The 13,401-nt window shown below is 41.1% G+C and overlaps 1 protein-coding gene across 6 annotated transcripts in view; it reads left to right on the forward strand.

The window, feature by feature from the left end:
• The window catches only part of cep112 (centrosomal protein 112), a 120,790-nt gene that overhangs the window by 31,226 nt on the left and 76,163 nt on the right, over positions 1 to 13,401 (forward strand). For all 6 annotated transcript variants that reach the window (XM_084926038.1, XM_084926039.1, XM_084926037.1 and 3 more), the window contains 8 exons: positions 237 to 336; positions 771 to 889; positions 2,359 to 2,502; positions 9,468 to 9,622; positions 9,911 to 10,040; positions 10,152 to 10,244; positions 10,374 to 10,433; positions 11,612 to 11,691. In XM_084926038.1, coding sequence (XP_084782164.1) covers positions 237 to 336; positions 771 to 889; positions 2,359 to 2,502; positions 9,468 to 9,622; positions 9,911 to 10,040; positions 10,152 to 10,244; positions 10,374 to 10,433; positions 11,612 to 11,691 — 881 coding nt within the window. The remainder of the gene's footprint in view (positions 1 to 236; positions 337 to 770; positions 890 to 2,358; positions 2,503 to 9,467; positions 9,623 to 9,910; positions 10,041 to 10,151; positions 10,245 to 10,373; positions 10,434 to 11,611; positions 11,692 to 13,401) is intronic.

A 13,401-nucleotide genomic window follows, 5' to 3' on the forward strand; every position in this document is an offset into this window, starting at 1 on the left:
TCTTTAGTGTTACTGGTTGTCAAAAACTCCAGGGTCTCTGCACTGTCTTTGAGTGTGGGCGGTTGCATTTTCCTTTTTTATATCTGGGTCACATAGTGCTTACTTAAATTTAGCCTTTGTGAACTTTGCATGCGAAAACTTTAATAGCTTTAGCTTTGCTATGACAGATGCCATTTTCTTGGCAGTAAGAGAAAAACAGCCGAACACACTTTCAGTGTCTCCCTCTCCATCTGTAGATTCTGGACCGAAAAAATGGTGAGATTGAGGAGATGAAGAGCCTTCACCGGACCAAGCAGAAAGAATCAGAGGAGACGATCCGTAAGCTGGAGAAGAAAGGTGAGAGGTCACGTGATTGCGGGGTTAACATGAAGGATGTTTATACTTGTCTCTGCCACTTGGAGTAAAAAGCCTAAAAAGATGCAATTCCACAAAGGATTGCACTGGTGTAGAGTGACACTCTCCAGCTGTGCTGCTCAATCTAAAATTCAGTCACCTTATGTGTCTTTTTATACTTGATTTCCTTCTTTTTGGTCCTGTTCCTTTCTTTTCTCACGTGTCTGCTTTAAGAGTGTCCGATGATAAAACTGCGTCGCACAGAAGAAATAGTAGCCATTCAAATAGAAACAAAATCTTTACTGTCATTGATTTCCTGACAGCACATCAGTCGAACACAAGTGTGCGTGCATGTCTGTTCATGTGTCCATCTGTTTATACCCTGAGGCAGGGCCTGACTGCTCTTTTGTGTGTTTTGTGTCTGCGCTCACCCGCAGTTCAAAGTGTGCTGCGGGAATCCCAGGTCATCTGCGAGAGCAAAGAGAAGCAGATTGCAGAGCTGAAGAAGATGTCGGATCAGAGCGCCGACTCTTTGAAAAACGAGTGGGAGAAGAAGGTATGAGGATAAGTTGAAGGGCTTAGAAATTCTACAGGCCAACACCGTGTAAGCAGCCCTGAGCCAGAGGAAGACTGTTTGTTAGCATGAGACAAGCAGACTTTGCTTTAAGCAGCCAGGCTCTGCTGTACCTCATTCCTTCATGTGGTGCTTAAGTTAGTGTGGGTTTTTTCACTGCTGAAAAATTAATGCTCTGTGCCCTAGGTAAATTGTCTTTTCACTCCTACAGCTCCAGCTAGCTCAGCTGTGGGGGCTCAATAAGATGCTAATGAAATTTACACTCATCTCTTCAGGGTCGCTCAGCATGTGCTAAATGATGTTATAGAAACTTTTTTTTCTCTCAGATCACATAAAAAAATGTGCAGCATATGAATTATGTTTAACCCTGTTCAAAAAGAGATACTGCACATCTAAAGAAGCAGACAGTACTAACTCCACTCTTTGGAAGTAAGCACTCACTGTCACTGTATTAGGTACACCTGTTCAACTTCATGAACATGGTCCATCATAGACATGGTCAAGACGGCCTGCTGAGTTCAAACTGAGCATCAGAATGGGGAGTTAAGGTGATTTAAGTGACTTTAAACAGCATGGTTGTTGGTGCCAGGCGGTGCCAGGGCTGATCTGAGTATTTCAGAAACTGTTGATCTACTTTTCCCACGCAACAATTTCTAGTGTTTACAGAGAATACATGATGCCAGAGCTCAAAGGAAAATGGCCATACTTGTATTATTAATATTTCAAGCTGCCGGTAGTGGTGTAACTGGACAATGACAGTGGGATTCCCATTACAGATAAATCTTCAGCAACTGTGTGATGCTATCATGTCAGCATGGACCAAAATCTGAGTAGTGTTTTCAGCACTTCATTGAATCTATGCCATTAAGAATCAAAGCAGTTCTGAAGGCAAAGGTGGGGCCAACTCATTATTAGCAAGGTGTACCTAATAAAGTGGCTGTTGAGTGTATGTATGTGACATTACAAGGTGTGACGTAAATGTCATTTTGTAACTGTTACCCAGAAGCCCAAAAGTTTCAGTCACTATATACTTTATAAACAAAGAAAGTATGGCATGAAGGTCTGGTGGAAGTCTGAAGGTAAAAGCCCATTTGATGCTGCTTTTGACTGTGAGATATGAGATTTCTTCATCAGTCCACAAGTCCTTCATCGAGTGTTTTTAATATAATGAATTGGTTAGACAGATTGGTATCTGTCCAGGTTGTACCCTGCCTCTCGCCCAAAGACAGCTGGGATATGCTCCAGCCCCGCCGCAACCCTGAACAGGATAAACGGCAGAGAATGGACGGAATTGATTTAAAAAAAAAAAGAGTATTATGTGGTCTCTGATTGCTGAAAAGTGTTTTTATACTTTTAAAAATTAAAAGAGAAATGATTGATCAGTCATCAATGACTGGAATCGCAGCGAGGAACATCTGTGACTGACATGTAGATGTTTCATGCCCTTGCAGCTGCATGCTGCCGTGACAGAGATGGAGCAGGAGAAGTTTGAATTGCAGAAGAAACACACACAGAATATCCAGGAACTGCTGGAGGACACCAACGTCCGACTGGCTAAGATGGAGTCTGACTATAATGCACGGTCACAAGCAACTGTGAGTACAGAAACAGGCATGTGTGAGTCTGGATGTGTGTGTATGTGTCAGCTTTACTGCATTAATACAGCAGCTAAGATTAATCTTACTAATATTGTTAGCTGTTTTTTTTCTGGCTTTCTGTTAATCTGTGTACTATGTGCACAAACAGTATGTTGATGAAACGCGTGGGTGTTACTCACCCATAGTTGTTGTGTTACTCTTATTAAACTGTATGCAATGACACCCAGTTCAATACTACACATGCTTGGATGTCTGATCACAGCAGCTCATCAGTCAAGTGTGCGACACTGCCTCGTATCGTCTTTTAACTTTTATCGTTAAGCAACCATTTCATGTTTTATTCCTGAAATGCACGTGTCACATTTTATAACACTGTTGACATGAGATGCGTAAGATGCTACAGTAGCTCAGATTGATATAGACGACTTCATCATCATTTTATTTATTTATTTATTTATTTATTTAAGTCATCTTTTTACAAGTTAAATGAAAGGAAAAACAACACCATCTGCCTCTGGCTGTAGATTTGAAGTGTTGAGGATCAATTGCTCTGCACACTTCAGACAAAAAATAATTTTCTGGAGCAGCTTCTTTGAAATGTTGTGTTAGCGCTCAGTCTGTTGGTGTTTTTTGTTGCAGCTGCTGTGTGTTGTGTCTGCTGAGACCAATGATGTGATTTTCTGACATTGAATTATTAATCTCCACACCCTGATTTATGTTGGACCTTGTGTTGCTGCACATACCAAAGTAGCAGATGTGCTGGAAGACTCCCACTTAACCAGTGGTCCCATGGATTTACAGATACAGTGTTGTGCAAAGGTTTTGAGCCACAAATATGTATTGTAACGTGCAAACATAAATGATTATACAGTATATAGGACAAAAACAGAGCTTGTACAATTCTAACAAGACTGAAAGACAATATTTGGGATGAGCACCTGTGTTCTTCACCACAGCCTGAACTATCTAAAGCAGCTTTCCTGTCATTTCTTTAAGTTGTCTTCAGGAATAGTTCTCCAGGCTTCTTGAAGGACAGTCAAAGCTCTTTTTTGCATGTTGGCTGCCTTTTTTGTTCTCTGTCAAGATGATTGCACACTGCTTCAATAATGTTGAGGTCCAGGCTCTGTAGAAAGCAGTCCGTGACTGATGGTGCTCCACTCAGTGTTTTTCAATTTAGATAGCCTTTTACTGCATTGGCAGCGTATTTGGTGTCACTGTCATAACAAAAAAAGGAACTTGTTGCCAATCATATAATATTGTATGATGGATCAAAATCTGACTGTACTTTTCTTGATTCATATTTACATAAGATTTGACAAGATCCCCAACACTAGGGCTGAAATACAGAATCTACACCATGTATTACAGATGGCTGTGAAAACCTCTCTCCTGACCTTGTCCATACATACTTATAACTGATTTTTATTTATTTTATTTTTTTATTTTTATGGCTTCATCACTCCACAAGACCTGTTACTACTGATTTTCAGACACTTTTCTGGAATTTGGCAAATCTCAGCCATTTCTGTCTCTCTCCCTTCCTTCAGAATAGCTTTTTGTCAGCCACCCTTTCACAGAGACCACTTCTGATGAAGGTTCAGTTAACAGTAGATGGATAAGATGAAGGGTCAGATACATCTCTCAGGTCCTTTGTCAGGTCTTGGCTGACATGACTTTCAGATACCGTTCACCTGCTTTGGACAGTTTTTAAGGCCTGACACTTCTTTTGTCCGCTACTTGTCCAGTTTCCTCTTTTTTTCCCCACTAACTAAAGAAATGGAAACAAATGGTGTGACTGGCAGCAAGTAAATAAAGGACCTAAAGATACCGTTGTTCTTTTGCTAAGTTGTCAGTTATGTGTAGACGCGACACTGGACCATCCATTGAGTTAGGTGCTTTTTTTTAATACTTTAATGATTTGTAGGTCAGTGTTAAGTGACTTTAAGAACCAGAAAAAAACATTCCTCCAAAAATGGGTCAGGAATAGTGACTGCACTGAAAATGAGTGACAAAGCACATTTCATAAGGTGGAACCATCAGCATCAGAGGCCAAAGAAATACTTTAAAAGGCCAGTGTGATGGACCGAGTTGAAAAAGCAGGAGGAGTCCTAGGAATTATTAGAAAAATAGGGTTTCCATTTATTTAACCCTAAAAATTATATTTACAAAAGTAATAAATGTTGAGCTCATAAAAGAGGTCAAAGAAACAAAACTTAACTCAGGCCAAGAACTGCAAACTTAACAAACCAAACAACTGCCCAAACAAACATAACTGACCTAAACAGGAAATGACCCACAAGGGTATATATGATGGCTGATCAGATCACTATGACACACGAGGGGTAACTAAACAAAACACAATCATAAACCACAAAAACCATGCAGTACAGGCTAGTTTGTTAATAAGCTAAATACCAAAGAAGAACATCAAAACCACTGAACCCTAAACTCAAATATCTAATCAAATATAAAAGCTTTCCAAACCAATCAATAAACTTATTGGAAACTAAAGTGTGTTATTGTGTTCAAATGAAGAAATGAAAATACACAAAAGTTACCGAATTTAGAGTGTGGCCATGGGTTTGGGCATCGCAAGCAGGCTTCTTGGAAGCAAAATGCGAAGAAAGGAGGAGTGGCTCAGTACAGTAGTGCACAGTAGTGTAAAACTCACATGATGAGCATATAAAACACAACATATTTAGTATTTTATTCTGGGTTAACTTAGTCACATTTTTGTGTCCATCAGTTACACAGTGAGTGTTTGTGTAAATCGAATGTAACTACCTGACTTGTCGTGTTTTCCCTTACTTTTTTTATTATTTATTTTTGTATGCACATGTTTGTTCCATCTGTCTGTGATCACGACTTATACTTAAGATAGTGTGAGCAGCTTTCAGAGATTCATCCTAAAGAGCAGCAGGGGATGCAAGTGTTCAAACGCTTAGTGTAGGCAGATTATTTTCTATGCTCAGCACCACCTTTCACTGGAACAAACAGGATTCTCTGCGACTAGATTTACTTCTGCTAAAAACTCTTTCCTCAGTTAGTTCTAAATGTATACATCTGTCGCATGGCTAATCAGGGGGGGAAAAAAGGACCCACAACACTCGGTGGCTGAAATGAAAGGAGACATTCTCTAACCTCTGACCAAGAATGACTCTCATATCTTGTGCCTGTCATCTTTAAAAAGGTCTTTGATCCAAGTATGTATTAAATCTTACCCATTGCCGTGATTGTGCTTGAAGATGTGCGTGCACACATGCGTACACACCTCCCAAAGCTGCACTTTCTTTGAAGTCTTATGAAAGGACTTTGGTTTAAGTGGGACTATGCATATTTCATTAGTTGGGACCGTCAACACCAGAGGCCAGTTGAATGCACGTGTTTCATAAATACAGTTTCTATCAGTATCAGTGTTCATGGGTTGCCATACACACAGGTTGCCTCTGGCCTTAGTCTGTCAACAGGGCCACATTTAAGAGGCAGCAAATACTGAATGGTTCATGGTTGATTCCCCCCCCCTATTTTTTTTTAATAATTAAGGCCAGACAAGGTCCAAGAAATTGGGGGGAAAGGCCCCCTGTCACTGTAACAGCTGCTGTCCTCCTGTAGTGTTGGGCTATTCACAAACACACGCTGAGGATATGTGTTGAAGGTAGTCTTTATCTCAGGTGAGTTGGTACAGTACCTTTTTGTCAGCGATTGTTGTCTCTGTGCTTGATCCTTTAGAGCTGGAGTTGCCTCATTTTGCCCCATGTTGACTTTCTTGAGCCTTTCAATATCCAGATGAATCTTCCTTTCAGTCCATACTCCTCATTAAATAGAAGTGAGCTCCAGTAATGCTGAACATGTGCTTTGTGCAGCAAATCACATTGTAGTTGTTTGTGTTCAGTGCTACTCCTCTACTAAATACACTGCTCAAAGAAATCAGAGTAACACTTTTAGATCTGATGCAGGATCACCATTCACTAGTTGTGCATTTGGCTGTTGTGGGTGTCACTGCTGGTAAATGGACTGATTCTTATATAGCGCTTTTCTACTCAACTGTAGCGCTCACAGCACTTTATACAACATGCATCAGTCACACATTTATACAAGCACTTTTTTCTATGCTTTTCCTACCTGAGTGCTTTCTATCGAACAATCAAAGACAATGGTCCAAATTGAGTCCACGATGCCAGTGAACGCTCTTGGTGAACCCCAAGAGCATATCTCGGATACTTTGGCATGCAGACTGTAGCAGCCAGAGATCAAACCACCAACCTTCCAGTTAGTAGATGACCTGCTCTACCTCCTGAGCACCAGCCACCAATACTAGAGGTAGACAATGCTTGGACCATACGGAGGTTACAGTGGTAGTCTAACATCTTTCAATCTTCTGTACCCAGGCCTGTGCTTGTTATGGCACGCATGTGCCATTGCCAGGAAGTTCTATGTCTCCCCGGCATGGAGGCAATTCCAGGAGAAAGACAGTTACTCTAGGGTAGCTGGACAGGGTCATAGAAGTTCCTTAATCTATCAGGAGGACCGGTATCTGCTACCTTTGTACAAAGACGAACAGGATGAACACTGCCACACCAAACAATCAGAAGCAGGCTTCATGAAATTGGCCTGAGAGCCAGAGATCCTTTTATGGGCCCTAGGCTGACTGCCTGGCACCAGTTAACCTAACATTAATGTGTTTGGAAACCACTGCACCACTGTGCCGAAGAGATGTAGATCCTAAGTTTATATCCAGGACACAATATGAAAAGTTTGCTCACATCACACGCAACACAAGCAATCCAGGACAACCTCAAGTCGATGATTCATTCCCTTCAAATACAGCAGACTCGATGCAGCTTAATAACAAATGAAATAAAGACTGTTCATCTGCCCACCGCTGCCTTGTGGAGTTTCTCTCCAACAGAGATCACAAAAAGATACTTCGGATGTTGTTTTTGGCTCTTATCTCTGCGCAGGGCAGAACAGGTAGAAGTGACTGAGTAGGTGTTTGAAAATAAAGACAAGCTGCTATCTGCACCAGCCAAGCTTTTAACAGTAGTCCGTGCACGTCCAAACCAAGTAAAGATAGAGATGCATTTGTAGCAGTGCCACATTGTCTCCATTGCTGATATTCCACTGATTGAATGGGCCTTTCCTATATATAGGATATAATTAGTAACACTGTTTTAGACAAATACAGAATAACTGGTTTCTGAATATGGCACTAAACCTTTAAAAAAAACATTTGCTGGACACTTATTCCTCAAGCTTACTATTTCCCCCTTACTCTATCCTCTTCCTTTAATAGTGTTTGCTTATTCTATATATGTATTATAGTGATGTTTTTATGAGGACTTTTGTAAGTCTAACCAAATTCTATTATTAGAATTTGAAGCACAATATGCGTGGCCTCAGGAGACGAGCGATGATACAGGCTGCCTTCCAGTTGCTGGCTGTAGTTCAGATACAAATATTGTGAAAGGTCGTCCATCACTTTTTATGACTTTTTTTGTCACAGCTTACATGTTTTGTTTTGTTTTCCCCCCCTCTTCAAAGGCTTAATCATTTCAAAATCTTCGAAGAGGAGCGTAGCTCATAATCTAGTTTAGTCTGCACTTCACACAAAGTCATTCTCCTTCTAAAACACCTAATTAGGGGACATATTTTGGCCCCACTGAGGGTCCAGGTGTGCCGAGTCAGGCTTCAGTATGGAGACGTGTCTTCTCATCTCCTGCCAGAAAGCTAAGTGTCAGCACGCGTCCCAGCACAACACAGACTCCTTGTTCCTTTTCTTAACGGCCTACACTGCTAACACAAAGACAAAGGTCTCTCTCAGCAGCCTTGCCGGGCGCAGCTCGCATACTCTTTTCAAACGCACCATTCCCCGCCTTTCCCGTCACTCCACCTTCAGTCATCGCAATCTTCTGTCATCATCTAGATCAACTAGCACGCTCCGTCTTTAATCAGCGCCCCGTCATCGCCTTTATCGGCCCGCCTACACTGCATTCCACGCTGTCATGTGTACATACACACACACGAAGACACATATGTGCATGTTGATGGACAGTAGGCAGGGAAGGGAAGTTCTTTTTAATCAAAACAGTGTAGGAAGAAGCTGTCTGTTTAGGCTGGACTTTGATCATTGTCTTCTGAAAGTCTGAATCTTGATCAAGTTTTTGACAGTGGAAAAGAGACTGAAATACCTCAACGCTGTCATTGTGTATGCTGGAGTCATTTGATCTGATGCAGGATCACCATGTTCAGATATTTAAATCGATGAAGTTATAGGCTTTTTATGATGCCCTATGTTTACTGCCACCAGCGTTAAATGTCAGTAATTTAAGAGATGTGGCTAGACTGTGAAATTGCCAGTAATATCAGGCAATTTTCACACACTGACCCATCTAACAACTGATTATTGTCTGTTACTGGAATTGTAGAAAGAAAATGCGGCCTGTGCAGTTTGCTATTATGGAAGCATTCATTAACTTTTACATTTTCGGCTGGTATCACTATGAGTTTATTCTTATGTCTCAATTTGGGTATTAAGTTTAAACAGTAGCCAGAATGTAACAGAGGAACAACAGCTGACTAGAAACATGTGCATCTGAGCTTTATTTTTTATTTTTTAACTTGAGTCTTCGTATGCTTACAATGACAGTAAAGGTTATCTCGTCTTTTCTCTTACAAAGGGGTCTTCTAAAAGTTTGCCATGTGGAGCAGGGAAGGATTTTCAGCTACAAATTTTATTAGCATGTAATAGTTTTACACATTTTTGGAGTAATTATCATTTATTGTCAATGAGTGAAGTGAGAGGATCAGTCAGCTGCACCGTTAGCCACATGTTAGCTTCGATACGTTCATATCAGTGACCTGATTTCTGTGGAGCATGCGATCCTCTGACTTGTGTTCATTTTCCCGTGCTGACGCCCTTGGTGGTTCAAGCTGTTTGATTTAGTAACAACTTGTGTGTCCAGGAGCAAACGATGAGAGAGCTCGAGCTCCGGGTGAAACAGCAGTCAGCAGAAGTGGAGAAGGGCAACACGCTGCGTCAGAAAGTGACACAGGAGAAGGCTGAGCTGGAGATCCACATTGCATCTATCAGCACTGAACTCCAGGAGGCCAACAGACGGTATGAACCTGTTTGGCGTGTGGTATAGGGGTGGATTGAAAGATAAAGAGAAGAAGAGTAGCTAGTGCTAATATTGAAAGCTTTTCAACACTAACCAGCTTTTCATGACTAGGTTTTACTGCCATATGCTATTTAATTTAAATGTCTTCTTCACATCTTAAGAAATCTTTATGTAATCTATTGCTAGTGTGCAGCGGATGGACAGTAAAAATGGTGTATGAATAGAAACGGATCTGTATGTGTGAAACTCTTTCATGAAGTCTGAGTCAAGCTGTTAGCTTTTCACAGGATTATGATCCTGCAGAAGGAGAAGGAGGAGCTGAGCGAGCAGCATGAGCAGGCCACGCAGAAGCTCCAAGTCAAGTACGAGACCGACTTGAGCCACTTGCACCATGAGCATGCTCTCTCTGCTGCTAAGGTTCACATTACCACAACACACTCACACGTATCTCCCTCGGCCTGCTAAATTTTGCTGCTGACTGATTAATAACACACAACTTTTAGCAAATCTCTCCACTCTCTTTTGCAGGCCTCTGAGGTGATGGCAGATTTAGAGAAAACTGTGGCTCAGATCAAACAGCAGCTCGAGGACAGTGAACATCGAAGACAACAACAAGTCAGGGTATGATATGATTCGGGTGGCGACGCTCATCTTAAGCCTCTCTTTCGTCACTGCAACAATACGACCTTTAAAAGTGCTTGTCATTAGCAGCTCTCTCTGACCTATTGATTCGACTCTGCTTCCTTTCAGGATCAAGAGATGAAGTTTCAGCAGGAAAAAGATGAACTGCTGATCAGCTGTGAGAAAAAGGTAGTGTGTTCCTGTTCCATAAGGAAAAATCCATCTGCCAAGCTCAGTAACCTCCTGTCATTATATCAAAACCACCCCTGAACAAAGTGATTAGTGGAGATCAAAGCTTGGAGCCGCATGTTCCTCATGGTTCTCTGCTCTTGTAAAATCCTAAAAGCCTCAGTTAATAGGTAGATGTTAGGCTGGCGCAAAGGAAGGAAGGATGGTAAGTTGGTAATTTAAAACAAGAATTATATAATTGTAAAAATAAGAAACAAGTTAGAAGCAAATTGAAATAAACATTTTTTTTTTGGGAGGGGGGGGGTCTGTCTGAAGTATGCACTGTCTCTGTACCCAGGCCTGTGCTTGATTACCCCCTCTCCTTTGAGAGACCCTTTTTAAAGCCATAGAGCAGCCATAAAGCATAGAGTACAAAGGCTATTGTTAATGATCTGAGCTGGACCAGACTAGGCCAGGCCAGACTTCATAGGTAAAGGTTTAAACTCCACACTGCAGCTGGGTCATCTTCAAAGTGCCACATCTTGGTGGCAGGCTGGCATACACATCTGGCTGCCTGTGAGTGATACACCTGCAAAAACTTAGCAGGCATGTGTGTTCTTTATTTGGGGTCAAGGAGGATTTAAATTAAGCTTCCCTCAGTGGATTGCTTTTGATGTGTGTGTGTGTGTGTGTGTGTGTGTGTGTGTGTGTGTGTGTGTGTTTTTCTTTCTTTTTTTTGCCCTCGTAATCCACCTGTATTTTTTTTCCTACCTTTTCCTCTTCTTTCTTTGCTTCACGAGGTGACGGGGGAATGAAAGACAGACAAGTCCGTTGTTCATTTTCCTTTTTGTTTACTCTGGAAAGATTCCTCGCTCCGCTCCCGAGGAGTGCTAAAGGATACACAAGAAGGAGACTGTGGTATGGTATCTGGACATAAGAAGGTCCCATATGGCTGCCATAGATCCAGATTGAGAGGCCCTCTAAGGCAGGCGGGATGGGCTCAGATGGTACTTTTGATGGGGTGATAGAAGAGATGAGACCAGATGCACAAGGTCACAGGCAGAAGAGTTTCCTTGAGTGATGTTTGATGGTGTCTGCTTTTGCACTCACTCGCACCTCTCTCTCTGTTTCTCCTATACTCTCATCCTTGCTCCCTCTTCCTCTCTCTCTCTCTCCCTCTCTCTCTCTATCTGTCTAAGGTTTTGGCACTTCAAACTGAGGCAGAGAAGGAAAAGGCAGAGGCTAAAAGGAAGATAGCCAAACTGGAAGAAGCACTCAGGTATGATGGGAAAAGGCTAAATGGAGAGTTGTGTTGAATTAAAGACGTTTCATAGGTAATTACATCCTGGGTCTATGCTTTAGACTCCATTGATAATTATTTAGTCTGTTTAAGATACTTCATCAGCATTTCAGCATCAGATGTCTTTCAAAAATCCAACAGAATGAGGAGTAAAAGGACGATCAGGCAGATTTTCAGGCACAAACACAATACCGAACCAACCCAGTCATATTCTGACGTTGTCACATTGCCGTTGTGGCAGGTACATGGAGAGTCATGGTGCATTATCACTATCTGTACTGAAACCGGCAGCAGTTTCCAACATGTCTAATGTTAGCAAGCATGATTTTTTTTTTTTTTTTTTAAAGAGTCATTAATATCACAGATTTGGGCCTCGATTTTGTGGCTTCAGACTTTATTAAAAGGAGTTGTTTATGTCTACCGACTTTGAGTCTTTGATCATAAAAACAGCGTGTATAAATTCTGTTTTAAGGCGGAGTTTGGCTTTAACAAGTCAACCCTTGCGCGCTTTCTTTGATCTCTTCTTATAACTGAAACTAGTACTGAGTTGAGAGGCTTGAAAGTCTCAGAGCTTCACATGTGACTGGTGTTTGTGATGACTTGATGAAAACTGGCAAATCTAATCCTATTGTATAAACCGAGTAGTCTCTATAGTAATGAAAGCTGATAAACAAAACTGTCGACTTTGACACAATCATACGGCTGATATTTAATGGACGAGAAACAGCCTGGGTATTGGTTAATATTAAAGAGTGTTATGGGGTGATGCACATTGAGTCAAGAAATTTAAAAAACATGAACGCTACACTGATCAATATTTGATATCAACAATTGATAAAATGGCAAAGTAATGACGTGCGGTGAATCCACCAACAGTTCTTGTTTAATTCGCTTTTCCTCAGCCTCCACTCAGCTTACTACCATCATTCAGCAATTTGTTTTGATTCAGTCTCATGATTCTCATCAGTCCCGTTTCCAGATGCAGCATACAGCTGTTTTGAATAAACTAAAAAGCCATATATTTCCCACAGGAGTAAGTGAGGGTGGCCTGTAACACAGCTGCAATAAATCTGCTCTTTTTAAGTCAGTGAGATACCCATCATTGCTCAATTGTGAAATCTGTTAAAGTGACCATATTCTGTCATTTATATACATGATTGCTTCACTCAGACATACTCATACGATTACTGAACATTGTCAGTGTCACTCTAGTGAAGGGTAAATACACTTTTGGATTGTTTAGTTCTCTCCATCTTTGTCACCAGAAGGAAGACCTATGCGTATGTGCGCCCTCAACCCTTTCTGCCATCCAGACTGGTCCTCAGTCACTAATATCTCTTTAGAAATGTTCAAAAAATTAGTGCAGACACAAAATAGGCATTGGATTAAGTGCTTCCTCTGGATTAAAAGTGGTTAAGAAAGAAAAGTAAAAACTAAAACTCACTGTGGCTCAAGTTTAAAAACAAAAAAGAAGAAGAAGTTTACATAGAAGTATGAAAGGCGATCAGTATTAAAAAGATGTCCAAGAGGAGCCATATTCTCCAGCATCTGTGGAAAAGTGCCAAAATTTTTTGACTAAGTGACGACATCCAGCAAGGATGAGGATTCAATGAAGGATAAGATGAGAAATATTAATAACATTAATAATGCTATGTTGTTGGTATGTTTGGTCTAAGGCACATATACAAA

The sequence above is a fragment of the Perissodus microlepis genome, chromosome 4 (assembly GCF_051167445.1).
Source record: "Perissodus microlepis isolate ML-2025 ecotype Zambia chromosome 4, ASM5116744v1, whole genome shotgun sequence".
Lineage (NCBI taxonomy): Eukaryota > Metazoa > Chordata > Actinopteri > Cichliformes > Cichlidae > Perissodus > Perissodus microlepis.